General features: G+C 46.2%; 5 protein-coding genes across 7 annotated transcripts; 2 read left to right on the top strand and 3 right to left on the bottom strand.

Moving 5' to 3' along the window:
- Nucleotides 1-1,004: 1,004 nt before the first annotated feature.
- gpr137 (G protein-coupled receptor 137) lies at nt 1,005-4,831 on the bottom strand. The gene is made up of 8 exons (XM_034543466.1): nt 4,722-4,831; nt 3,365-3,827; nt 3,056-3,105; nt 2,695-2,932; nt 2,343-2,492; nt 2,127-2,252; nt 1,905-2,023; nt 1,005-1,536 (listed from the first exon to the last, which is right to left on the bottom strand). The coding sequence occupies exons 2-8, from the start codon at nt 3,746-3,748 to the stop codon at nt 1,440-1,442; spliced, it is 1,164 nt and encodes a 387-aa protein (XP_034399357.1). The 5' UTR covers nt 3,749-3,827; nt 4,722-4,831; the 3' UTR covers nt 1,005-1,439.
- On the top strand, nt 4,376-13,007 carry pld7 (phospholipase D family, member 7). Of its 2 annotated transcripts, none has more exons than XM_034543462.1 (12): nt 4,376-5,208; nt 5,755-5,862; nt 7,466-8,470; nt 8,640-8,821; nt 9,109-9,280; nt 9,368-9,482; nt 10,155-10,282; nt 10,402-10,605; nt 10,711-10,850; nt 11,130-11,295; nt 11,397-11,496; nt 12,331-12,643. In XM_034543462.1, the coding sequence occupies exons 1-12, from the start codon at nt 5,089-5,091 to the stop codon at nt 12,531-12,533; spliced, it is 2,643 nt and encodes an 880-aa protein (XP_034399353.1). In that variant the 5' UTR covers nt 4,376-5,088; the 3' UTR covers nt 12,534-12,643. The 2 variants fall into 2 exon arrangements, with proteins under 2 accessions (XP_034399353.1, XP_034399354.1); XM_034543463.1 differs by lacking the exon at nt 4,376-5,208 and adding an exon at nt 5,258-5,551 and having other exon boundaries at nt 12,331-13,007.
- Nucleotides 12,993-14,755, bottom strand: smim19 (small integral membrane protein 19). 2 transcript variants are annotated; one of them, XM_034543468.1, is made up of 3 exons: nt 14,511-14,755; nt 13,683-13,807; nt 12,993-13,504 (listed from the first exon to the last, which is right to left on the bottom strand). In XM_034543468.1, exons 1-3 carry the CDS (start codon nt 14,621-14,623, stop codon nt 13,446-13,448), a joined length of 297 nt encoding a protein of 98 aa, XP_034399359.1. In that variant the 5' UTR covers nt 14,624-14,755; the 3' UTR covers nt 12,993-13,445. The 2 variants fall into 2 exon arrangements, with proteins under 2 accessions (XP_034399359.1, XP_034399358.1); XM_034543467.1 differs by having other exon boundaries at nt 14,499-14,752.
- Nucleotides 14,756-16,066: 1,311 nt separating this feature from the next.
- Nucleotides 16,067-21,753, bottom strand: fam199x (family with sequence similarity 199, X-linked). Its single transcript, XM_034543127.1, has 8 exons — nt 21,640-21,753; nt 20,265-20,433; nt 19,662-19,881; nt 19,375-19,533; nt 19,111-19,272; nt 18,706-18,889; nt 18,497-18,600; nt 16,067-18,356 (listed from the first exon to the last, which is right to left on the bottom strand). Exons 2-8 carry the CDS (start codon nt 20,429-20,431, stop codon nt 18,180-18,182), a joined length of 1,173 nt encoding a protein of 390 aa, XP_034399018.1. The 5' UTR covers nt 20,432-20,433; nt 21,640-21,753; the 3' UTR covers nt 16,067-18,179.
- commd5 (COMM domain containing 5) lies at nt 21,579-26,245 on the top strand. The gene is made up of 7 exons (XM_034543129.1): nt 21,579-22,022; nt 22,272-22,432; nt 22,945-22,973; nt 23,070-23,120; nt 23,290-23,385; nt 23,632-23,707; nt 25,508-26,245. Exons 1-7 carry the CDS (start codon nt 21,902-21,904, stop codon nt 25,607-25,609), a joined length of 636 nt encoding a protein of 211 aa, XP_034399020.1. The 5' UTR covers nt 21,579-21,901; the 3' UTR covers nt 25,610-26,245.
- Nucleotides 26,246-26,502: the final 257 nt, after the last annotated feature.

Below are 26,502 nucleotides of genomic sequence, written 5' to 3'. Positions count from 1 at the left end.
GAATAAAGTGGTCGAACACACTTCCCCCTCATCACATACGTTTTCTCAAACAGGCCAAACAAGCTCAATTAGATTTTGTTTATTGGTTTGCTGTTTACATAGTAAATATCAATCGTGTGGTAAAAATGTGAGCGATGAGGAAGCCTCAATCCAGTAAAGACAAGAGGGAATCACATTGAATTATAAAGGACAGAATAGTTGTTGTAAAAAATAAGTTAAACGTACACACATACAATTACACAGGAAGGAAATAAGAAATCAAAAGCAACTTTTAAATTCAAAACGATTAAACTCTTTGCAAAAGAGACGTACAAACCAAGATGGCAGACGGCGGCCCTGAATACCTGCAGTAATGTGTCGGCTCGAGATTAGAAGAGAGACAACCAGCTGATGTGGAATTAGCTGGTGTCAAAGCAAAAGTGTCAAAAGATATTACTGCTCTTAAAGAAACGGAATGTTATATATTTATATATATTTCGTTTACAATTCATACAGTATAAAAGGGACAAAACTGCATATTGGTACGGTCCGTGGTCGTTTCCAAGGCTTATCACATGCTGCAAGCTTATGAACCAAGTTATTACCTCCAGGGGGATAATGCGATAAATCACCTCTGTGTCGGTCTGCGGCTAATCTCGCAATCTGCTGCAGGAAACCGTGCAATATTTCTCAATACGCCTTTTGTTACCCGTTCCATACTGCCCGCTGACTCCTCCCTCGCTACTCTCAACAGTAGGGACCTCTGGTGATGACAGCCGAGTGCATCGCCGACCCCCAGTCGCTACTCTGCACCCACAATCCAAAGTGAGGGGATTACAGCATGCACACTTGTATTGGTTGAGAAGCTAACAGCTAAGTGACCTACCAGTACACTGCCACCACTCGGTCCATGCTGCGCTGCAGACTGCTCCCTTTTTGGCGAGAATTGTCTGCATACATCGGCGTTTTTGTTTTGTGTTTTTATTACGCCTTACAACCCGTTGATACCTGGAGGAGGAGGGGGGGGGGGGGGGGGGGGGGGGGGGATCTGCACTCTCCTGAGTGCATCTTTCTAGTTTAATGAGGAATGCTTACGAAGCAAAAGTTGACATTTTTCGGGAATTGTAAGAGCTAGTTCATCTTATTTCATCAACAATAAAACAATGAATTATTTTAAATAAGCACATTATCATGTACAAGAAGATCACTGATCACAGTGTTCCGTCTGTTGCGGCTTCTCCCACCAAGTTTGTTCTTTTTGAGCCAAGAAGAAAAGAAAGGAAAGAAAAAAGACTTCTATATATTCTGTTTTCCAAAACTACAAGGTGCATATTCACTGTTTGTTGATGAATTCCTGAGGTCTTCAGTGCAAAAACTGTCCACAGAGGGCGGTTCTACTGGCTGGCAGCTGTGTGCTTTCTGCCCTTGAGATGAGTCCCATTGGGGGCGCAAAGTGGAGGTCAGTTCTGGGGGGTGGAGTAGAACGAGTGGTGCTGGTGGCTCTGGTCTGGAGGGTTGCTGGCAAACAGGAGAGGAGCCGTCTCCGCTCCGTACCAGCTGAAACAGAGAGAAGAGCATGAGAACACAAAGCGCTGAGGTCATGATGTGCATCCCCTGTCCCACAGGCACACAGACCCCCTCCCCCCCCCCCATCATTGACTATTTTCTCTTTGTCTGTTACTCGTTAGAAGTCGGTGGAAAAGGCTCGCCAAGAGCGAGATCTTCCAACGTCTGGGTTTGTCCAACCAACAGTCCAAAACCCAGAGATACTCGGTTGACGACTATATTAAATCAGAGCTGAAACTATTCATCGATACGTCGGCCAACAGGAAATTATCTACAACAACTTTGATAATCGATCAAACCGTTCCAGACGTTTATTAAGTGCCCCAAAGTTGAAAATGTGTTGCGTTTGATGACAGTACCTCGAGTGTGGATGTGAACCGCGTGCCCATGGAACCGCTGCGTCTTCATCGCTGCCTTGAGGGTCATCAAAGAAATAGGGACGAGGTAGGACCCTGTTGTTGATGGCCATGCTGCTGGTCTGTGAAGAAAGAGAAAGAAGAAAAAACACACGGCTTTAAAAGACTTGCACTGCTTCACGTTTCATTTCTAAGTTGTTGTTTTTATCCGATTGTGCCGACTACCTCTTGAGCCGGCCGGCGAACTCTGAAGATGAGGATGAGCAGACTGGTTGGGAGCAGCTCCCATATGAAGAGGATGGCGCCAAAGGCCAGGTAGCCCCTGTCGCCTAGTTCACTTTGCAAGTCAGCCTGCAAACAAACAAACAAACAAACACACATATTGACAACCCGTTACTGCCAACTCAAACAATGCGCTGTACTTTGGACACGAGCGCTCACCTGGTCAGAGACGTTGTACCAGTCAAAGTCGAACGACTCCACGCGTTGGCTCTGGGACAGAATGAGCACCGTCAGGTTGTAGCAGGCTCGGCTGGCAAACAGCAGGATCACTGCTGCTCCCAGCGTTGCTGTGCGGCACACCGTGGTCCCCTGGTCGGGTGCGGAAGAAGAAGAAAAAGACACCGTCAGCCTGGAGTACAATCAGAACTACATGATGTGGCTTTTTAGGAAATGTTTTAGGGGGCGCTGCAACGACTTGTATTGCACTTCCCTAAAGATGTTTCTTAGCCCTTAGTGTGGGATCCTACAATTCCCATAATGCAACTCAATAGACATTTGAGTACGGGCACACCTTGCTGATCAGGTAGGGGCTGGTGGAGCGCGAGTGTCTGGTCAGCAGCAGCAGCAAGGCGGCCAGCAGCACCGCAACCAGGATGAAGAGCAAGTCGTTGACTAGGACTCGAACCAGGACCAGATTCCAGGTCAGCTTCCCCGACCCGCCGGCACCTCTGTCCCCAAGGGCCGCGCAGACCGCATTGACACACAGGAAGACGGCGCTCATGCCACCGTACATGCACCGCGCCAGCCACCTGAGGAGGACACGGAGGCCAGGGGCCGAACGGATTAGTGCTCTTCGAGGTTCAACTGATATCGGGGGTTCCGAACAAAAGCTCGGTGCTGCAACGGGGTGTTTGCTGTCGGTTGAAACTTACACTCCTCTGTCCACGTCCGAGCTATACGTCTCTCTCACTTTGAGTAGCACCTGAGGTACGAGAGAGAAACAAGCAACAGAGTAAACACAAACATGTGACATTAAGAATGAAACAAAGCAAACAAAGTGTTTATTAGTCGTCAGCTGTTTGGCTGACAGGTGGCGAAAATAATTCCCCTCCTTAAAGACTGTGTAAAGACCATGAAACTTGTTTTTACTTTCACTTATTTATCAGTGCGTCCCTCTACATTGCAGCTGGTGTGTCCTAGCTCCAAGATGATAACCCCGGCCCCGTTCTCCTCAGTCCTACCTGAGTGAAATACAGGTTGATAAGGCTGAGAGTGAAGAACTGCAGGCAGACGGGGAAGCAGTAGAGCAGCCAGTGGACTGCAACAGGTAGGTGGTTGGCCTCCAGAGCGTCGCAGAAGTAGAAGGAGAACAGGGTGGTGCGAATTGCAGCCCAGAGCAGGCAGAGGAACAGGAAGACGCTCTGGTAGCTCCATCGCTTGTGTCTGTAGAGGTAGAGGAGCCAGAGCTGTGCGTACACCACCAGGAACAGAGCGCCGTACAGGGTGGTGTAGAGGATGGTGAAGCCCAGCTGGACCGACGGGGCGACGGCCGGATGCAGGGGGAGCGGGACCGGCAAGACGGAGGAGTTGGGAGGAGGAGGGGGGGCTGTGACCGGAGCTTCCATTGAGTGCTGACGGGACCGACTAACTGTCCATCATCACATAAAAACTCCCATCTCGGCCCAGACAGTTCACATGGGAGACCTGAAACAAAATCACCGGGCGTCACGAGCAGAACGCTGAGCAAGAGATTGGCAGGATGGAGGAAAAATGTGGTTTACCTTATGCTTATGGGTTTGTGGCCAATACGTTTGTTATTTTCACTATGATAAGGCTTCTTAATTAGTCCGCTGTTTAATTTGCTTTATTAGTCAAATATCAGATATTCCTACTTTTGAGTTTGAAGCGTGAATCGAAATGTTTTGTTATTTCATGAAAATATATAAACCTATTATAATAATGTATCCCCATTGCCCACCACCACTAGACATTGTTTTGTCTGATGATATTCTGCAGGTACCAATACTCAGTGAGAAAATATTGGCAGATCACAAAAATAAATAATAAATTTAAAAAGTGAAGGCGAAGTCCAGGTGCATTTCTTTAGTATTTCAGAACAAATTCAAGCAGAAATCTGACTTTAAACTCAACTAAAACCTGTTCAACATGAATGACAATGATGACACATGATCACAACGCTCTACGCAGCTGGGTCCCCCTCTCTACAAGACAATAGCACCGCGAGCTAACTGTCAATTGAACGGTTCACAACAACAGCTCAAAGTTTCACTCTCGACACGTCAAAAGGTCAGACATGTAGAACTCGTGGAGCGTGACCCCTGCGCGCGTGATTCACGTGCCCTGGGTATCGTCGCGTGACCTTTGAGACCCCGTAGCCCAGCGAGCTAACTCTCCGCGGAACGTAAACAACCAGCTGGTGTGAAGTTCCGCTCAGGCGGCTCAAGAACGGCTCTCTGCCCGCTGACACTTCACTTGGTTACCCGGAAGGAATGACACCCATCCAGAGCCGTGGCTCGGTCACGAAGAGAGCACCAAGATGTAAAAGCTGTCAGTAATCGCGTACCAACGACAACAGACCTTGTTTGACGCGAACGCCGAGCTCCCGGTTGACCAGCAGACAGGACGGTAATCCCGAGTTTCCGTGTTGTGTGGACTACGTACGTCTGGTGGGCGGAGCCATCGCTTTGAATCCAACCGCCAATCGGCGACGACAGGAAATCGCGGTTTCTTCAAGTTGTTGTTTACTTATCTCAAGAAACACAGCGCATTCATTTCAGGTTGAATGGGGTCGAAGTCACCGAGAAAGGTGTTTTAATAACCCCGGTTCAATGCCTCCTCCATACTCGACTTCAGCCGTTTGCCAGAGTCGCCCCTCATCACTGCTGTCCTCACGCGCCGGTTAAATACCAAGGTAACGCTGCTGCTTTGTTAAAGTGGGTCCAAGATGTCGATGGTGCTGCGGTCCAGAAAGTCCCTCCACCCGATTCGGGCCGACGAGGTGGAGTCCCTGACTCCGGTAACGCGGAGAGTGTCGACCCGCCCGCAAGGGGTATTTACGTACGAGGTGGGTATTGTTATTACTCAGCTTTTCCGCCTCCTCTTCCTCCTCTTCCTCCCTCCGCAGCGGAAAACTTCACAGTCGGCCACGTAGCTCCTTCAACCCGGGAGAAATGCTCACGGTGACGCTTCTATAGCATCCGGCCTGCCTTAAGCTGTCGAGTATATATATGTATATATACACACACATATATATATATATATATATATATATATATATATATATATATACTGCTGCTCCCACATTGTATGTCATATTTGTGTAGCCGCTTAGCATAACCGTTAATAGCTAATAACTGCATCGCGAGCGCCCAGACGGAACTTCTTACCGAGCAAGTTACTGCGCCATGGTAAGTTCTTCCTTCACGCCGGCGGGCTGCGCGTTGTGAAGAAGGGGAGTCGGCGTCTTTACTTGTGCCATCGGCCCTTTTTTTGTCGATTAATAAGCGTGTCCTTCGTCCTGCCACCGTTGGGATCTAACCGATGCGTGGGGACGGTGTTTCCTCCCCTTTAACTGAGTGTGTGTGTGTGTAACGGATTCTCGTCCTGTCAGGAATCGGACGATTCGGACTCTCAGTCCGTCCGCAGCGAAGTGATGGAGCCGCGTCCAAGTGTCCCCGCCGGGCTGGAGGAGGACACCGCGGAGGAGGCTGGCGGAACGGTAGGCTCCGGTTCACTTCACACGAACACGCGTGTTGCTGTTGGGGGGCTCCGTGCAGCCACCGAGACCGACCGGGCGAAGCACAACTCCTAATTAGGATTCCACGTGCGGAAGTGTCCTCGCCTCATATCGATACGGTCTACGGTGGTGGTGCGGTGACAGCCGATGTACGCGAGTCACTTGTTTATTATACACATTTGAGCTCAACCAATAGCCTTGTCAAACGTTATACTTGTGTCTGTTATTATTATTATTATAACAATCTAGAACTCCTTTTTATGCGCTTATTATATAGCATGATATTTTACTGTTGAATAATTCACTTTATCATCAAAGATAGCTAATAAAAAAAAATAGCAATATTTCCACAGGACTCTTAGATACAAAAATAGATTTATACTAAAATATATATATATATATATATATAATATTTATGATATAAGAAATATGAGGTTTGAATTCAAATATATATATATATATATATACATACATACTGACATGTGAGCCGTGTCAGATAATCTTACATTTAATCCTATACTATATATGTAATTTCAGTATAAAATGTTACTGTAAATCCCAAAATATTTCCAGTAACTTAAGAACAATGTTTGAATGAAATCGTTAGTTTAACTGCAACAAGTCCTGTGTTGGTATGCATCATGGCTCTTTTTTTTCATCTTTATAAAAAAAGACCACCAACACAAACCACCCTGTATCAGTTGGGCTGGATGGTCTTCCCAGCAGACCTCTTGTCTCTGTAGGACAAGCACACAGGTGTTCCTCATAACATTAACGATGGCTCCGCGCTACAGGTGTGCCTGTTTGTGATGGTGAGCCACTGTGCACAGCAGCAGGGCCCTGAAACTGAAGCAGCTCAATGGAATCCATCATACATTATTTGGACAATAAGATGAGTGCAAATTAAAAACATTGATGGGGGGAGGGAAAAATAACTGTCGGCAGACAATCAGTAACATCAATGTAAAGTAAACAAAGCACACTGTTTGGGTAATCGTTGTTAGCGGGAGGACTACAATGCATCTTGTGAAATGAATGCGGCAGCTGCAGAAATATGACCAGTGGACCGGCCACGCCCCGATGAGCCATCCTGGCTTACTTCTTTGGAATACTAAAGGTTGTTGCCATGGGATGCCGGTGCACAGTTTACCTAAATGAAGCTGGAAGCAAAGCAGAGTTGAGTGTTCAGCCGTCAGAATGTAAAGTTGAAGAATGTCTTTGCCACGGTAACACTCATGTTTTGTTCAAACATGAGTGTTCAACAAGTAGGACAACATATAATGTTGAACAGTGTTGAGGCGTACCAGACAAGGGGGCTCATTTGAATAGGTGTGGCTACTCTAGCTATCGCAGTGCTACTGAAGCCTCTCCAGGTAATGCACAGTATTGTTGTTTTGTTGTTCCACGGTGGATGAAGGACTGCAATGGGTTTGCAAATGTATTTTTAACTTCTGGTGTTTTTTAAAAGGTATTTCAGGTGTTATGTGCAGGGTGTCGTCGTTTGTCTTTTAAACTGTGAGAGAGATCTTCATGTAGGCTACACAGTGCATCTTTAGTTCTCCTCATAAAGTGCTGTCTTCCTCAGGAGCTGAAGTATTGCAGTGTTGTACTGGACCGCCTGCAGGTTGACGACAGGGCTGAAAGGAAAGAGCTCGAGGAGAAAGAAGACATGAACCGCAAAGGTGGGAAACCCGTCTCCCGAATCCCCACTTTCCACAAACGGCCCACCAGTGCAAGCCAGACCCCGGAGCCGGTCGCTCCCAAGAAAGATGCCCCAGTCCCTGGAGCTCAGCCTCCGGGCACAGCCGCAAGTGGGAGCGCGGAGGCCTCGAGGTCCAAGCCACCCGACGTCAGAGAAACGGCACTCCCCTTCACAGCGGTCCACGACACCAATGTCGGCCTGGAAGCCCCCTCTCTGTTCAGCAGTGCAGAACTAGCAATGACGTCGGCCCGTACCCCTCTGACTACTGCGCCCAAGACCTGGGGTTTGTCCGAGCCTGCGCAGTACTCTTCAATGACTGCGAGCCCCAGGCCAGCCATCAGACCAGAGTACGAGTCAGAGCAGCACGTACCAGTGCGAGACCAGAGCAAAGCGTTCCAAACAGAGGCTGACGCCGTGCACGACCCCCCTGAAGAGGAGTATGGTGTCATGGTTAGAAGCAGCATCACTCTCAATGCCGCTGGAGATAAGAAAATGTCCGAGGCTGAGGACGTCCTTCACACAACCGAGGTCTGCCAAGAAGAGGCCATTCTGGATGAGCAGCCGCCGTGGGAGACGGAGCCCACGCACACGGAGCCCACGCACACGCATGAATTTAAGGACAGTCGATCCTCGTCGGACGTCGAATCTGAGGAGGAGTTTGCTGACGAGAAGGGCGAGGGCCACAAGTCCGTGGAGGAGTTTGCTGACGAGAAGTGCGAGGGCCATGAGTCCGTGGAGGAGTTTGCTGAAGAGAAGTGTGAGGGCCACGAGTCCGTGGAGGAGCGCCACGAACCGCTCACAATAAGCTCGCCTGGGGTCTTAGGTCTGGAGGGAAGAGCCGACGTCGCTGACTCCACCTCTCCTGTAGCGCCAGCGAGGTCAATTAAGGTGAGTCATCTTATTGCTTCGTTCTGTAGTCTCGGTGGTCTCGGCAGAGCCAGAAAAAAGGAATGTCACCACCACACCCTGCAGTTACAGCTGAGGCGTGCAGCTCGGCCCCTCGGCTGTTTCCCCAGCCTCCTGTCAAAGTTAAACTGGTGCTACTCTTGTTCCGCAGAGTTCTGGGTGCTCCAGTTTCGCCCTCTTCTGCGTCCTTCCCACCGCCTTGTTGCTTCTCGGGGGGCTCAGCCAGCACGTTTGGCACTACGGCCTTCCCCTGTCGGTGGCTCAGCTGACAGCTCAGCTGGAGCTGCATTGGCTGGAGGGCTTTATCCCAGAGCCTTGTAGCAGCGACTGTCGGTAAGACGTTTTGTTCTCGTGAGCCATTAGCTGTGGCAAAAGTAAGAATTGGTTGTGGTGGCCGGGGTTTTGAATCCGGCCTGTGGCACTGTACTGCATGTCGTCCCTTTTTCCAGTCTCAATCTGCCCTACTGATAAAGAGGCCAAAATAATCACCAATGTCAAAAGCATTCTGAATAAACAAAGTTATTCTGTGATTGTTTTCACTCAGTCAGCTCTAGTTTAAGATTCTGTTTGGTTTGTAAGATATTGAAGCTTTAGTGTCTCTCTCCCCCCTTTTGGCTCAGGGTGCAGCTGGTGGAGAGCATCCCCGTGGGTCTCTACCAGTCTCCTCCCTCCAGACAGAGCATCGCAGACAGCTGGCTACGTCTGCTGGACAAGGCCAACAGCTCGGTGCAAATCGCCGCCTTCTACTTCACCCTGCGAGGCGGCAAGTTCGCGGACTCCTCCGACTCTCAGGTTAGCTCAGTGGCATGCTCTAATCTCACGATGCCGCGATCGTTTGAACCGCTAATGTGTGCAATATCACTGTCACACAATTTGCAGGGAAGACTGGTCTTTGAGCAACTTAAAGGGCTCAAATCCAAAGGTGTGAAACTCCAGATTGCCGTGAACGCCCCCCAGACCTCAAGTGAAGACACGGCAGAACTGGCTGCAGCAGGTACGTTGTCGCCCCAGAGTACGGAGCTCTGTGTCCTGTGCACCGTGAAATGCGCATATTAAAACACACACATTTAGGCTGGTTTGCATCACCACAGGTTAATTTAATCTAGGATTTGTCATAATCAGAGTTTAGCAAAACTGGGTTTAAACTGAGCTAATTTATTTAGGTCAGCAGAGCTCTGTAAAACTAATCTTGGTTTAGTAAATTCAAGTTTAAATCCAAGTTGAATCTGCTCTGTCGTCCTTCACAAAACATTATATTGTTTGCTAGCTAGCCAGCTAAGAAGTCAGCTAGTTAGCCCAACGGTGCCCATCATGGCTTCAATAGAAGGCTTGTTGGCCGAATTAATGGAGCAGTATGCCAAAATAATACTTTTTTAGAAAATAGACAACAGTTTTTTTTTTTTTTCTTACACAGTTTAAAAGTTACACTCAAGTGTAACTTAATTCTGGACCACACTTTTAATTGGCAAATAAAGTTTTGTAAATCTGATTTAGGTCTGGAGAACGAAACTAGACTAAAGTTTAAATGAAAGGTTTCTGAATGTAAGCTTGTTGTCTGGTCCAACGTGATCTAAAAGTTAAACCATGACTGAATCGGGTTTTTAAATGAATTCCTGTGATCCGACAAGTTGGGGTCGTGACTCTGCGGTTCTTATTTTGTTTCCAGGTGCTGAAGTCCGAGAGGTCGACCTCCAGGCTGTGACTGGAGGCATCGTCCACACCAAGCTGTGGGTGGTGGATCAGAAGCACTTCTACCTGGGCAGCGCCAACATGGACTGGCGCTCTCTCAGTCAGGTACCACGGTGTCTGCATTAGTGGACGTAGATCTGATTCCAGTTGAACTGGTATGGCAACCAGTTGATGGCATTGTCCGCTCTAGAACCCAAACTAACGTGTGCGTTTGCTGAAACAAGGTGAAGGAGGTCGGCCTGTCAGTTGAGGACTGCAGCTGCCTGGCCCAGGACGCCGCTCGGATCTTCGGGCTGTACTGGAGCATCGGCGGTGCCAGCAAAGGCTCCCTGCCGCCGTACTGGCCCGCTCGTCTCTCTGCCCTGTCCAGCTCCCAGAACCCCCTGCGGCTGAAGCTCAACGGAGTGCCTGCTCAAGTCTACCTGTCTGTAAGTACACATCTCCTCGATAAGCTTCTTCCAACAGGAATCGTATTTCTCATTCAATATCCTAAGATGGCATATCCTCCCTCCTGTGACATCCGTCTCCTGCAGAGTGCCCCTCCGCAGATCTCAGCGCGCGGCCGCTCCGACGATCTCTCCACCATCCTGTCCGTCATCGGCGATGCCCGGAGTTTCATTCACATCTCCGTCATGGACTACCTCCCTCTGTCTCAGTACACGGAGCCGCTCAGGTGACGAGCCCCAATCCCACTCCCACTGTTACAATGGCAGACATTAAAGGATGGTGTAAACCTCTACGCCGTCACGGGTGTTACAGCAACAAATAGTGCAGCGCAGGATGTCTTGAGAGTCAAATAGTGGGTATTGAGTCACAACACTGATCAGCTGACGAGACAGCTGCTTGTCAGTAAGATGAGGTTCACCTGCTGACTTTACAGAGACGTGCATGACTGGAGAGCTGATCAGCAAGTGTCCAAACACTTTACCGTGCGCTGGTCCTTCTCTCTCAGGTTCTGGCCGGCCATCGACTCGGCCCTGCGCGCGGCCGCCTGCACCAGAGGCGTACAGGTCCGACTCCTGGTCAGCTGCTGGAAGCACTCCCCCGCCGCCATGTTCCCCTTCCTGCAGTCCCTGCTGGTGCTCGGCAGCCCTCAGCTGAAATGTGACATCAACGTGGTGCGTTGGGAGATTTTAGTTCCCTGCACAATGACTCAGACATGGCGACTCAAACAGAAGGCCAATGTATCCTAAACTCCTGGTGTTTGGTTTCCGTGCAGAAAATGTTTACAGTGGCCTCAACGGCAGAGCAGATGAAGATCCCCTTCGCACGAGTCAATCATGCCAAGTACATGGTCACAGACAGAGTGGTCTACATAGGTATGCTATCACCAATTACTGGCCTCTGTAAAGAACAGAGACAGATCCTCTGTGTCAGGCTCCGGTTGTTATAAGACGTCTTTCGTTACCTTTTCAACTCGCTGTCGTCATCCAAATATTCAGCCATGACATTGAACATCTTCTAGGTAACATTAAGCTCAGCTTTATGTACTCCAACATCAAAACAAAAACCCAGACTTACCAGCTCTTACTCACGTTTCCACCGCTGCCTCCCGGCGACAAGTTACGACAAGTCACGCGACGCGACAACAAACGGAGCGGTAAAGGAAAAGGTTTTATTTCTCTGGAGAGTCCATACATGAAGTTGTCCCACACTCATAACAATCTGATTCCGTCAGTGGCAAAAAACAAGCGAGTATAGTTTTGAAATACATTTCAGAGGGAAATATTTTGCCTTTTACTCCCCTACATTGGCAAGTTACTAATTTTGCAGATATTTCATGCAAAACATGTAAATCGCTTCTAAAACATGAGGCTTTGTTCAGAGAGCACCACTTAAGTCTGGAATTGAGTTTAGATTAATTTTATATTAATATTATATATCAGATGAAAAATAGCCTCTTGGCTAACTCTGGCACATTTACAGAAATGTTTATATTAATGTGCACTGTCCCTTTTTATTAAATAAGTGTAGCAGATACTTTCCAACCTGATTTTATTGCAGATCAACTTGCTTCCGGAAAATGCAAAAGTCTAAAACCCACTTGTTTTCTTTTTCTTTAATGGAACTCAATGCGCGGCGGGGAGGGTGTGAATCTCACCAACATGTTCGCTGTTGGTCATGCGCTCTAACCAGTGTGTCCGCGTTCACAGGGACGTCCAACTGGTCCGAGAACTACTTCACCCAGACGGCCGGAGTGGGCTTGGTGGTGAACCAGACCGGCTCTGTGGTTGAAAGGGGCCAGGAGACCCTGCAGAGCCAAGCAGAGGAGCTCTTCCTCCGAGACTGGATGTCCCAGTACGCCAGCAGGCTCTCTCTGGACGACATGGACGTCTGCCCCCGCGGCCCGCACTGAGGGGTCGTTGCGCAGTGAAGATCGCTGCATCCTGCCACTTGAACTTTATTCGGCTTCTGCAGAATCCGCTTCCTGTGCCGTGTGAATAAACACACTTTATTTGTATTGCCGTTCCCGGCCGGCTGCCTGTTTTTTTTTGTATATAATTGCATTTGCATTTTTGCGGAGGTATGAACTGTTAGCTGCGAGCTGCCGGCTCAGCCATCGCCATGTTGAGAGGCAACAAATGATCCCATTCCCAGATATAGCACCGTTAATGCATTTGTCTCTGAAGCTGTCAATAGGATTTAATGTAGTTAGTCAAACTATCTGCATGGATAGACCCCTCTTGAGGAGATAGTTGTTTTGTGTCAACTGACCCTTTAAATGTTTCTGAACATGTTTTTTTATAAGTTACAAGAGTTGGATGAGGGTTGTTTTTTTTGCCACAAAATGAAATAAAAACCCAGAGTGCTTGTCTGACTTTGTCTCAGGTCTGATGGTTAAGGTATCTTTATTTCCACATTTGAGAATCTTAATTTCACTACACAAATGACAAACATTAACATAGTAAACATACAAATGGAAACCAACTAGAACCTACTTTAAATCTAAAGGATCTTGTTATATGTGCAAAAGAAATCATAATAATGGACCCTTCTTTCTTTAATTTAAATCTGAGTGTCCGTGACGTCTGCTGCAGTGCAGGTTCTTCACTTCTCAATCCATGTTAGAGTCTCTGCTCAATGCCAGAATCTCGCTGTGCAGCTTCACCATCCAGCTGCGTTTACTCCACTAGAGACAGAGGGGAAAAAAAGACGAGCCTCGGCGTAGCGCCATTGGCTCCGCCTCCGATCGGGGCCGCCGTTGAAATCCTTCCACTTCCACAGAGGGCTTGAAGATGCCCGGAGATGGACGAGTTCCTCGCTGCCCTCATTCCATGGAGAGCTGCACACTGTCCGTCTGTCCCTGCTGCTGGTCAAATTTCCTGGCTGAAAGACCGGAGAACATTTTCATTTACCCAGAATGTAACACGGTCGAGGTCATCGAACTGAAACATCAAACATCTGTCCCTTCCTCGTTAACTACTTTGATAATCAGATCTCTTTTCCATAGAAGGGACAGGGTGACACAGCCACGTTGTCCTGTGCGAGCTCCTCTGATGCTCACCCAGAGAGTACATCTCCAGCTGCTGCCGCAGGCGGACCTTCTGCAGGCTGTCGTAGAAGTTTGGCTCCGGGCTGCTGCCAACGGTGGGGGGCAGAGTGAAGATGCGCATGATCTTCCTCTTGTTTCTAGGTAAAAGGTGAACACACAGACAGGTTTCAGGAAGAGAGCGGCCATATTGCCACTACAGAATATCACCTTTCATTTCTGGCGATTCACACCAAAGATCTAAATGGACCTGATGCTAAATACCTTGAGTTTGGAGGAGTTACATGAATGCAGAATTAGCATGACAAAGGATGTTTATTGCTAAAGTAATACCGCACGATGTACGCTTATCTCCCTGTAGTTGAATGATTTGTAGTTATTTCTCTTTTTGTGTTTGTTTTGACAAAGAAATGTCTGATATTGTTGGGATCAAGATGAAACGATCGTCAACATATTCAAAGTGACCTTTAGTGGGACACAATACCCTATTGTGTGACACATGTCATATCAATAAACAACACTGTATGAAAATGATGTTTCTGTCGTGCATTTCTTATATTATTTTCTATTTTCTTAAGTCACAGTATAGGACACTATGTCCGGTGCAGTTCAGTGAGATGGTCAACAAACAGTGAGCGTTTAGTGATATATATTTACTCAAATGTCACACACACGATAAAACAATTCTAATATATATTATTTTTGTTTTTAATGTTTATCTTGTGTGAAATTATATATCTATATCGATAGAGATAGAGATATATATATCTATATCTATCTCCAACCATACATTAAGCATTAAATGAGTGAATAGTGGCTGCGAGTGCTCACTTTCTGGCGTACATCAGCAGGCCGAAGCTGACCAGGATGACCAGCAGGTAGACGTTGGTCGCCTCGTTCCAGGCCTCGTGCACCGAGTAGTCGATGGTCTCGGGCTCGTTCCCGTGGCCCCCCATTGAAAGACGGCACAGCGGGGCTAAACCTGTGAGACGGAGACTCCGCAGCAGCGCTCTTAGCTCCCGTTCAGTTCAGGCTAGCGACGGGACACGACCGAGTGCCGTAAACACCGACGTCATTTCCACCTTCTTCGTCTGTTTCCGTTTCCGGGTAGCGCGTGTCCGACCACGACGATAATCTTTCTTCTTCAGTTTTATTTATTGGCGGTTGGCAAACTCCACATTTATTAGACAGCTGCAGTTACTGTGAAGGCACGATGTCCGATGTCGGACTATTGTGCCATTGCCATGACAATCGTGCCACGGCGCCATTCCTCAAATTCAATGTATACTCATTGTACTTGTTATTTAATCAATTAATGTGACCGTGTAAACAATATGTATGGCCTATTTGTGTGTCTTATGATGAACAGACGATTGTTAAACAACATAAACTTATTTTATATGCATTGAATGTGTTGTAACTTCTGTCCATCCGGGGAGAGGGATCCTCCGCTGTTGCTCTCCTGAAGGTTTTAACAAAGAGTATTTAAATAAAATAGAAGCTATAATTATAATATATTAATTATTATAATAATATATAAATAAAAAATAGAATTTATATATACAATACATTACCAGAAAGTATGCCTCCCCAGCAAAAAAATAACATAATTATTATACATTAATTATAATAATAATCTAAATAAAATATTTAATTTATATATAAAAAGGCAATACATTAACTAACAGTATGCCTCCACCACAAAAACAAATTATATATAATGATAATATATAAATTATAACATATAAAAATAAGCAATACATTTAATTAGTTAATGTGTGAATGAGTATGAATGGTTGAAAAAGTAAGAATGGGTGTGAATGACATGTTTCAATTATTCAATGTTAAAATGCTTTAACTGAAAGAAATACTAGAACAAATAGAATTACTAATTAAAAATCCAAACTAGATTGTTAAGCCATCCATCAGGAGCAATGTCCAATTTATTTATTTAGCCATTAATATTAATAAATTAATAATATAAAGTTATCTCAAAATATACAGTAACATCAATGGAGAACCACATTTGACCCAACTTTGTGATGCAATTATAGCCAGCTACCATCACTCATCACAGATGTTTTATGTCAATAGAAGTTACACTATTAGTTGTATACTTTTAGTCCAGAGCACATATTTACTTTTGATACTATAAAGCTGAAAATCACCCTGGACTAGATGTTTTTAACATAGCAGCATAGAACTGTGCCAGCTAACCCCTTCCCCCCTAAATGACCAACTCAAAAATATACCTGCACCGTTAGTTTTCAGTGCATAGAGAATAGGACCTTCCACATTGAGATAAGAAGGAATAAACAAACAAAATAAATCTATATATCTGCATTCTTTAATTTGAGTCTGAACGCACTTGAAGGAAACGCCACCACAGACGAGAACAATAGGATGCAACAATGCCAATTTATTTGTCAAGTTTACAGTGGATCAGAACTATCGAGTGGTGTGCACACAGTCCTGCCTGAAGCACCAACAGGGCTTCTCTGGTAATCCGTATGCTTCAGCCAGTGATAACACAGGGGACCAGTGCTCCATCGTGGTCCGAGAGGAGCCAGTTCATGGAGAAACACGAGCGGAGGGTTCAAATCTACTGGACTCAACCGGTCTGCCTGGTGGTTCAAGTTTAACTTAAAGTTCCGTTTAAACTGTTTGTTTTAACTACATATAAATCAGGTAAATTATCAGCTATGATACTTTATATACACAAACACCTTTGTTGCATCACGCTGGCTTATTTTTATTATTTTTTTCAAAAGTATCTTATTTTTCAAAATAGAGTTTTACTAATTCATAACTACAGAATACATAAAGCTGCATTTACCATAATTGCGGCGAAGAAGAACTTTATACAAGAGACAGACGAGAGCCATGGCCCAGTACACACAGCAAAGACTGCAGGCTTTCAGGCCAATAATCAATGTGTGCAACAGCCGAGGAGCTGCGGGAAAGTGGTTCTTACACGGTGGACAAAACGGAAACGAAAAAAACATACAAAAGAAATAATCTCTCTCTCCTAGCGAATATGACAACAGCATGGTGGCTACGACTTCACAAAAAAGCTCATGTGGGGGGGGGTTCGGAAAGTTAATGGCCCAACGTCGGATGCACACGCACTTAAGAAACCAGCTCCAAGTTCAGCGCCAAAAAAAACCCTACAAACAAACCGGCCATAGAGTACGTTGACAGACGCAATATGATCTGTAAAAACTTCTTATAAAGACTTCACCGATGCTCGAATGCTTCAAAGTTATCGCGGTGGTCAAATCATTTAAGAGAATATGCTCGCAGAAGTAAACGATTATTTCGGTCCGTCTCGGGCAAAACAATACAGGTAGGAGTGCTAGTGTGTGTGTGTATATATATATATGTATATATATATATATATATACACACATACACATACATACACACACACACACACACAAAAAATGGGAAAAGAACATCAAATGAAACCTTTATCACCAAGTAAAACCTGAAAGCAAGCGGTAAATATGCTGTTATTTATCATGTATTTACAACACATAAGCTATTTTTCTAAACAGGAGTAAGCGAATAACGAAGCCAGTTGTTAGTTATTGGACCACACGGTGTCAGTGACGACTTTAAACATGCAGATTCAGTGCTCCCTCGAGGCCTGAAGGAGTGGAAGGGGACCACGACACTCGGCGGGTAGAAAGACAGAGAGGCTCCACACCGGGGACCTCTTAATCTCAGATGGACATGTGTCCTCTTTTTGTGGGGGTGACTTCAAGCATCCCCATGTAGAGACATGGCGTATCAATGCAAGGTTTCAAACTCAGGATTGTTTCCCCCAGATGTGTCGCCACGACGACACTCCTATTTACAGTCAATCTGCTGTCACGTTAAAACTGCCTCCGCTTCTTTCAGGCCGCTCTGACTTTGTGTGTATCGTCGTAACACCACCTGCAGCAGTTTAAACCAGAGCAGAGTGGGGATGTAAAATACTGCCACTGTTCCGCCCCCTTGCACATCAAAGAAGAAATAAACACCCGGTTTCCTGCACAACGTGGTCTGGACTCTGTGCCCTCTCTGTCCTCCTACCAGCGGGGGCTGCATTAGTAGCGGGGGATGTGTGCCGTTACAGCATCTACAAGCTTGTTAACGGTATTAAGCTGAAATACCTGCCCGTAGTATCGCGCGCGCGTGTGTGTGTGTGTGTGTGTGTGTGTGTGTGTGTGTGTGTGTGTGTGTGTGTGTTTTAGCAGTATTGCTGTAGCAAGGCTTCGTCGTGATCGCGGCGGCTATCAGCTTTAGCACTAGCGGCGCTACACTAGTATTAGCACGCTGTGTGTCAAGCTGTGTTGGGGACTACTGCAAGCTCTTCCTGCCCGTCGGACACTACTCGGCAGGTTAGCCTCCTTGAGGCGGCTGCGTGCGGCGGCGGTGGTTCGGGGAGCAGCGCGGTCCATGAGCTCTGAGGGGGAGAGGGTGAGATGGGGGGCCGGCGTAGAGGGAGCACTGATTGAGTCACTGGTGTCACATCAGTATGTCCAGGTCGTCAACGTGGCCGCCGTCCTCCTCCGTCACCCGTAGCGCCAGCACTTCCTCGTTCAGGAACAGTCCGCTCAGGCGCTCCTTGCGGGCCTGCCGCTGCTCTTTCAGCTGCCGCTTGCGCATGGCCTTCTGCTGGAGCTTGCGCTGCTTGGAGCGTTTCTGAGAGACGGCGTGGCAAGAGAGAGGTTGGAGGAGATACCGAGATGAGGATCAAGGTGGCAACAAATTAACCAGAATAGTATCAGAGATGGCAATGTCTCCCTCTGGGATGCTTTCACACACAAACACACATTTCTTACTTTAGAGTCTCGTATACGTTCTGCAGCGCTGGAGAGGTTGCCATCGCTGTGAGCTCTGCTAATGTTAGCAACACTGCTTCCGCTGCAGGCCGATGCCGTACCACCTGGAACACAACGTGACGCAGACGGTTTCACAACCAGGAAGAGAGCTCAAAACAGTTGGAGCGGCGCTCAAATTTGAGCTTGATGTTACAAGATCTGCATCTCACCTGCCACGGAGTTGGAGGCCGTGGAGCCAGCGGAGGAGCTGGCGGAGCTGACCATGCTGGCGTTGCTGCTGCTGGCCACGCTGACGCCGCCAGTGCTGGCGCTGCTGTGGCTGCTCCTCTTCCAGCCCTCTCTGGTGCTGCTGGCCCGCTGCCTGGGGCTGTGCTCTCTGATGTAGTTACGCACCTGGTGACGTCACACGGGGGTAGATAATGATAAATGAGCTTAAGACTTAAAATATAATCTGACTTTCATGTTCATGAACAACGCTTAAAGCTTTTCGAATTTGCAGACGGTTGGTGAATCCCTGAAGGTGTGGCAAAAATGCAGCCAATGACGATCTATTACCCGGTGACTCTGCATTGTCGACTGGTTGATTAACGGTGCGCTTCAGAGTTTCTGCCCACCTGCTTGAGTTTCTCGTCCGTGAGACAGTTGAGCTCTATGATGAACTCGCTGTCGGTGGGAGAGATCTGAGCACAGGGGTCGATGATCTTGATGATGTCCAGCTGTTCTCTCAGGCCCATCTCTGTGCTGACCTTCCGACTCAGGTACTCGATGTACTCCACCTGGAGAGAACAGGACGCATCGGTTGTGAGCTTCGCTCCTTTCATCCAGGTATCTCCCCCATCACTGAGTGTTTGACTGTGCGTAGGGTCGGCTTTGTTTACCTGCTCGTCGTTGGTCATGGCACTCCATGGCAACTCATCCAGGTTGCGATGAGGGTGGGTCTTGGGCCTCCTCTTGGAAAACAGACAGGGCGAGCTTGGCATGCTCGGGATGATGTCAGAGAGGACATCGCTGCCACTGGCGATGTCACTTCCTGGCAACTGGGAGGACAGAGGTGAGACTCATTATCTCTTCCGTCCCCAAAGCACTTGAATTAAAACCAGCAGTCTTTTTTTTTATTTTTTATAAATCCCTTCCAGGTTGGCTAACCAGCCAGCTAACAACCAACCTGCCACTCAAACTCGCTGTCGGACCAATCCCAGTAGGTGCTGATAGAAGAGGAGACGTCACTGCAAACACTGCCCTCTGGAAACAGGTCCAGGGAGGTCAGTTCCTGGTCATCCAGAAGGGAGTAGCAGTCGTCCTGGTCCCCCACAGACACAGAGGAGAAGAGCTCCTCGCTGCATTCCGAGCTGGCGACGCTGGTACCACAGGAAGTAAGGTTCCACCTGGGGGAGAACAGTGAGTGAACGTCAGAGCGCATTCTGTGAGGCCTTTCTGGAAATGGTTCAGATTGTTTTTCTGAGACAGAGAGGCGTACGCCCAAGAGAAGGAGCCACCTCAACCATGGAAAAGCCTTTGCACATTATAAACATTCATCTTAACAAAAGGATAGGCAAAAAATATATTATGCAGAAGTCACTGAGCGCAATATTTAGACCTAGGATTCTTCAAAATAAGAGATTAAAACTCTGCTCTTTCACATGATGCACATACATTTTTGTCTGCCACTACTTCAACTACTTTGTTATAAAGGTGGATATCTATGTCTAAAGAGTTTTACGTCACAGACACACGCGTGTGAACACAAATACACACACTCTCCACTTGCCTGTTGCTGTTGAAGCGGTGTAGGGGATCTGTTCTGTGGCAAGATGAGAGTTGACAGCCAAAGTCACTGACATCCAGGGTCCCCACATCGCTGAGGTTGGTTCTTTGGGAGAGGAGAGGGAAAGGCTGCTCCGGGGCCAAGAACTTCTCATACAGAGACTCAGACATGGCTAGGTGTACCCGACACAGAAACAGAGGCAACGGGTAAGAGAAACGTAATGGGACCCTTTTTAATAGAGCTCTTAATAATCACCACCACATTGAATGAACACATCTGACGTACACTGAAAACAACCAACGCTTTACAAAAGGCAGTATGTATTGGCTATACAGGTGTCCATGATTGCGTCCACAGGATATTCAGCTTTCATTTGTTTACAAAAGTCCCTGATGCAAAGTCTACACAACAGACACTGCTCATGAACAAAGCTTATTTAGAACACCACACCATCAGCATTGTGCCTGTAGCAAAGTTGAAGTATACTATTGGATTTGACATAACGTTATTTTCTGTAAAGTAAATATTGGATCGAGTCAGGCAAAAATATATGTATAGTTTTTTTTGAATAATTAGGTTACGGGATGCAATATATCCATTTACCCCAGATGTGCAGAGATTTATCAATAGGGGAACATGTGTACATAAGTGCTGCATATTTATGTATTTTATGATATTGTACTTCTGTGGTTTGGGTTGGGAAGTGAAATAAACGTCACACTGAGAAATCAAACTGTGCTTCTAACGTGTTGTCGTCGTCCTCCAGCTGTATGACCCGTACAGAGTGGCACCTTCCATTACAGACATGATGAGCTCAAATGTAAATAAAGGCAGCTGCAGTAATGTGGTACACAGTTAATTAACAAAGCCACACTTTCATTCAAATGTGATGGAGCAGCAACATCAGCTCATTCGCATTGGGGACCATCTGCGCGGAGCAGACTCGTGAATGTCGTGGGCGTAACTTAGGAAGCTAAGGGGAATGCTAACGCTCGGGTTATTTGTTGACAATCCACGTTTAGCATCAAACTGCAGGAATTGTTGTTTTTCTCACCAGACGGAAACGCTTTACTGCACACAAAGTAGATTTGTCGTAACAAATAAGACCGAGTGCAGCATTAGAGACGGACAGCTGCCTATCGCTAACGTTATACAGGAGACGTGAAGGCGAACAGCCTGTGGTTAGAGCACAACACACGCTAACTCCGTGAGCTAACGTTAGCTGCTAATCCTCCAAATGTCCACGTAGCGATCACCAAGCCGACCAACCGACACCGAGCTCGCGCTGGCGCCGGCCTGTTCCCCACAAAACACACTCACGCGGGTTACGCGCCAGGCGACGCGGTGGTGGAGGCGCTAGCTACATCAAAACACCAACCTTTTGTGGTTCAAAGAATGACCATTTCTGCCACCTCCATTTGCAAATCCTTTCTTTTCCAGCGATGACCTAAGTTGTCACCGCGAGACTCCCGGGAGCGAGCGCAGCGTCACGTGACGCGAAGGCGGAAGCTGTCAGAGTAAAAAGAGAAACGAGCTTTTTTTTTGTTTTAAGTAGCACAAACGGCTGTATTTTGGTAAAGATACTAATTTAGCTATTTAGCTGTTAACTCCACAACAGGCGTATTAGTGCACGGTGAGTCATGTCTTCAAGCCACACAAAGGACTCCAGCTTTTTGGGAGGCAGGATACCAGCGGAAATCGAGTCACTGTCGAAAAACCTGAAGGATGTGGACCAAGAGACGTTCAGAAAGATACTGAAAGGTGAATGCCGTTTTTAACCTGGTATCGTTACATGTTAGTGTCTCTTTACATAGCTACTTCTAGGTTTGAATGTGTGTAGCTAATACCTGTATTAGTGGCTCATTGTAATACTGGGGCCACCAGCAAGTTTAAGTGTTACTATGTTGATGTAACGGTCTCTGCTGGACCCCGTGACCCCGTGACCCGAGCACTTGAAGACATTCAATAAGTGAGTGAGCCAAATGTGCCTGTGGATTCCTGTCTGTCCAGCTGTGGTCAGCGGCCTGGAGGGGAAGGACTGCAGGGTGGCGATGAGGTCGATCGCGGAGAGCAGCCCGGTCCCCCAGGAGAGACTCAGTCATGTGGTCGCTGGGACGTACAGGGTGCTGTCTGAGGCCATCCGCTTGCCCACGGCGTCCCTGAAGCAGGAGGTGAGCTGCTGGTCAACGCTGGAGATGAGATGATGTTGGAAGTGCATACAGGCACCAGGCACCCTTTTTTCACAGCAGACGTGTCGACATGTCATAGCATGGAGAAAAAACATTACTATAATGGTGACCGCTTTGGATTCAGGTGCTTCCCACTGTCACGATTTGCCAATACGCCGAAAAGGAGAGAAAATAAATAATGAATGTTATTAGTTTCTTACAAGACAGGCCATTTGCCCTAATCCCTTGCTCCATACTTCTTACTGAGTATGTGTGTGTGCTGACACTGGAAACCATAGGGCTTTCTCACTGAAGACATTTTACAAGTCACAGGAAAAAAGCACAGGTGGAAATATTACAACTAATAATGAATTCCACACAACACACCTGTTTGGGTATCGAGGACAACGCACGCTAATGTTATCGTTCGCATAGAACTACACATCTTTAGGATGTACACATCATTAAATCTTGGATCAAACGATACTTAACGTTGGGTTTGTCTCCACGTTTAGGCCTTCAGAGAAGATCTTAGAGAACTGAGGTAAGGCCGGTCATTTCATCACACACAATGTTTTGATGCGCTTACGCGTTTCAACCCAGAGTGCCTCAATTTGCTGTTGTCTGTTTGGTCTATTAGGATACCTGAAGACTTCATCACAGATTTCTCCAGTGTGGTTTTTGGCAACAGGTTTGTTGAATTTACAGCCTCTGAATTTAGACTTTTATACATTTAGTCTCTGTTTTTGTGTCTTTTCCTTTGGTCCAAGTTGGGTTTGGTTTTCATCACCACGGGTCTGGGGTCAAAAGATTCATGAAGAAATGGTTTCTGTGTGAACCCCCTCTCTTTGTACTGGTAGACGTGCAGCTCTAGACGCAGCGACCTCCCGGAACGACCCACACCTCACCACGGTAGAAGACTTTAAATGGAGGGTGGATGTCGCCATTTCCACAAGGTAATGTACCTTCTGAGAGAAGTTTCACCCTCCAACCAGTCCATAAAGGCTTTTCTGTTGGGTGTCTTTGTTGGGTGAAAAAAATCTCTTCCATAGTGTGAGGTGTTTTTGATGTCTCTGCTTTGGTTGTAATGAATACAAGACGAGGTGGGTGGTTGGACTGAGCCTGCTAAATAAACAGATGCGTACATTTTGGAAACATTTCTCTTAGAAAATGTAATGTGTCTCCTCTCTCTCTCTCCACAGCTCTTTAGCCAGGGCCCTGCAGCCTTCTGTCCTGATGCAGATGAAACTATCGGATGGGAGCTTTCACCGCTTCGAGGTACACAAACAATTGATTTGTTCCTGACGGTCTCTTTGAAATGACCTGTTTTCACTCTGAATGTACGTGTTCCAGATCATGAATACAGAAGCTACTCAGTCTAATCCTTCCAGTACTGAAGGTGTATAGAGCAATGTGTCTTATTCATGAAAAAGACATTTATTAATTACAGCCTAACCTAGAACCTATTTCTGATACACTGCGACAGTAAAGTCTATTTGTTTATGCAATAATGGCACGATAAACTTTTCTACATTCACTACAAAGCGGAACAGTTACTACGATATAACTCTTCTATCTCTTAGCAAATGAACATTTATCTAACACTGTTTATTTCTGTTTTTACAAACCTATTAATTACAAATGACAATATGCAATCCGACAAAGTATTGTGGTTTCATTGTGCCAACAGTAGCAACCTTTCTACCTTCACAACCCAGAAACAACCATTATAATATCAGAGTGACATTTATAACTTGTGCTACAAACATACGAATGTGCTCATTTTAAATAAAGGACATATACATTTTTTTTTTAAAACAACACATAGAGAAACTCAGGAGCGAAATGGATCCAATCTTCAACAAGCTAGTGAGATGCATTGCTCAACAGGGGGCGCCATACTCCATACATACTTGCCTGCTGATTTCAGGATGGATGCAGCTTTCAAAGGAGGCTACTAATGTGGACAGAGGCAGGAGGGAGGACTTGCATTACGGCGGTCGCTGTACATACTGCTGCAGTTACGTGATGAGATTACAGCAGAATTAGAAGATTAGCAGCAGCATCCGGTGGGCAGATTCTATTGATGGATGTACCTTATCTCCACATTGATATGCTTTTCTCAGGATCTGATCCAGAGTCTGCTGCTGCTGTAATCTCTCTTCTTAATCAGCAGATGTATCTTTTTTTAGTACAGTGATAAAAAGGGCCAATGACTTGAGTCCTTAATACAGGAATGAGAGGCACAGAGATGATGGTAGATATAAATAACACCACATGTATGTGTGGAGTTCATTGTTGCGGGAGTGACCCTCTTTCACCCTGTAGGGAGGTCAGAGGTCGGACTCAGGAAAGGCTTGTTCAATGTGCAATTCAAGGCCTGTTAGACTTCTAAGAACTCTTCCAGTGACCATTGTTGCCTTCTTTGACAACCCTTTAATGTTGGGGCAAACGTAATGACAATCAATGTTGTTGTTTTTTAACAGAACTCAAAGTTTAAAAAAAAAAAAAATTGTAGGCCTTCACCAAACAGTTGAGCTGTCCCTTCATGGTTAATGTAAAATACAAACCCAGTTATTATGCTAATATTATATGTTAGTATACCAACATATGTCTGGAAGTTATCTTGGAACTAGAACTATTCCCAGCACCGGTATCATTTTCACATATTTGCTAAAACTAATGATATTAACAACAGTTTATGTTTAAAAACTGGTTATGTTTTTTTAATTTTTTTTTAATACCCTCTTTTCTTCACTGATATTGACACAATACTTATGAGGATTAACTAAACAACAAATCAAACACACAAAAAGTCCCAGTAGTGCATCATTGCCAGACAGTTTCCAATCATTCAAAATTCATAACACGAGGCGATCAAAGCTCTTGTCGTTTCCTTTTTACATGTCCTTTACCCACATTCCAATAGCAAGTACATCCATATTCTACCACAATAGTAAAATGATCCTGGTTTTAAAAGATCATGGGAGACGGGTGTGGAGAAAAATGGCCATCGCTAATACTATACCGTATCGTTAACGTGTTTCCTTGTCAGTCAACTGTTGTCTTCTCGTTCAGGTCCCGGTGTCCAAATTCCAGGAGCTCCGGTACAACGTGGCTCTGATTCTCAAAGAGATGAACGATCTGGAGAAGAGGAACATCCTCAAAATCCAAGACTGATTTACCACGTTGGCCTGTTGGTTCATCCGATGATTAATCTGACCGCCATGTTGTTCTGATTCGACGGCGTTGGCGTCCAACGGTCTTAACTGCTGACACGTGCATAATGGTAGAAACAGGTATCCAGCTGGCTGCGCCACAGGAGCTACTAACGATGACTAAACTGAGGGCAAAAGAGACCAGGGCTTGTTGCCTTTTATTTAAAAAGTAATCTATAAGTTCACTCTTTCCCTTGCCTTGCAGTAAAGTGTACATATTATCCCATTGAATGGTTGTTGGGAGATTTGAGCCGGTTGCAAAGCCTCCACGGTGCCAAAATACAAACGCAGTCAAGTGAGCACTCAGACACTCTCTTACTAAGGAGCCACTTTCTCTGGTGTCATGTGACTCTGCACATTTTGTCCACATTCTTCTGAAACATGAGGATTCACAAAAAAGTCTCTGAATAAACCTTTTTTCTACTCATGTATAGCACTGGGAGAACAAACATGTTTACTCGTCTCTTGGGTTGTAGCACTATTGAATATGAAGAAAAGTGGTTCCCATGGTTATTTTGTATGTTTGCCGTAATGACATCAAGACTTGTTGCCTCTCGATGAAACGTTTCTCTAATAAAATCTGTCCATTCCTGCACAAGCAAAGACTGATTTGAACCAAGGTAACGACTCACTCGTTCAACACTTCTCACCGACACGGCGCCATCACAAACACACGAAAGTGGGAGCCTCAACGTAAGTGATAAATAGCTGGAAAATTATATAACGATGCGGTTTCAAAAGCTCTTATTCAACAAAGCCTTCAATCATACAGTGAGTCAAGGCTTATGCACCTCGTTGTGTAAGCAAATGAACCGAAACAGAACCGAGGAGTGTCTCATAAAGCCTGCGCCCAAG

Source organism: Cyclopterus lumpus, chromosome 10 (assembly GCF_009769545.1).
Source record: "Cyclopterus lumpus isolate fCycLum1 chromosome 10, fCycLum1.pri, whole genome shotgun sequence".
Taxonomy (NCBI): domain Eukaryota; kingdom Metazoa; phylum Chordata; class Actinopteri; order Perciformes; family Cyclopteridae; genus Cyclopterus; species Cyclopterus lumpus.
This window is presented reverse-complemented; position numbering and strand designations above follow the sequence as displayed.

Bases quoted from the DNA above. Each gene is read 5' to 3' on its own strand.
- gpr137 (XM_034543466.1), bottom strand. From the start codon at position 3,748: ATGGAAGCTCCGGTCACAGCCCCCCCTCCTCCTCCCAACTCCTCCGTC. The intron at 2,493-2,694 runs GTGTGCCCGTAC...GCACCCGACCAG, and splicing joins GCCCCTACCTGATCAGCAAG to GGGACCACGGTGTGCCGCAC. The intron at 2,024-2,126 runs GTAGTCGGCACA...CTTTCTTCACAG, and splicing joins TTCGCCGGCCGGCTCAAGAG to ACCAGCAGCATGGCCATCAA.
- pld7 (XM_034543462.1), top strand. From the start codon at position 5,089: ATGTCGATGGTGCTGCGGTCCAGAAAGTCCCTCCACCCGATTCGGGCC. The intron at 10,283-10,401 runs GTACCACGGTGT...TGCTGAAACAAG, and splicing joins ACTGGCGCTCTCTCAGTCAG to GTGAAGGAGGTCGGCCTGTC. The intron at 10,851-11,129 runs GTGACGAGCCCC...CTTCTCTCTCAG, and splicing joins CAGTACACGGAGCCGCTCAG to GTTCTGGCCGGCCATCGACT.
- smim19 (XM_034543467.1), bottom strand. From the start codon at position 14,623: ATGGGGGGCCACGGGAACGAGCCCGAGACCATCGACTACTCGGTGCAC. The intron at 13,808-14,498 runs GTGAGCACTCGC...CCTTTTACCTAG, and splicing joins CTGCTGATGTACGCCAGAAA to AAACAAGAGGAAGATCATGC. The intron at 13,505-13,682 runs GTGAGCATCAGA...CCGGTCTTTCAG, and splicing joins GCTGGAGATGTACTCTCTGG to CCAGGAAATTTGACCAGCAG.
- fam199x (XM_034543127.1), bottom strand. From the start codon at position 20,431: ATGTCTGAGTCTCTGTATGAGAAGTTCTTGGCCCCGGAGCAGCCTTTC. The intron at 18,601-18,705 runs GTGAGATGCAGA...GTTGTGTTCCAG, and splicing joins GGCCTCCAACTCCGTGGCAG to GTGGTACGGCATCGGCCTGC. The intron at 18,357-18,496 runs GTAAGAAATGTG...GCCGTCTCTCAG, and splicing joins AACGTATACGAGACTCTAAA to AAACGCTCCAAGCAGCGCAA.
- commd5 (XM_034543129.1), top strand. From the start codon at position 21,902: ATGTCTTCAAGCCACACAAAGGACTCCAGCTTTTTGGGAGGCAGGATA. The intron at 23,386-23,631 runs GTAATGTACCTT...CTCTCTCCACAG, and splicing joins GATGTCGCCATTTCCACAAG to CTCTTTAGCCAGGGCCCTGC. The intron at 23,708-25,507 runs GTACACAAACAA...CTTCTCGTTCAG, and splicing joins GGAGCTTTCACCGCTTCGAG to GTCCCGGTGTCCAAATTCCA.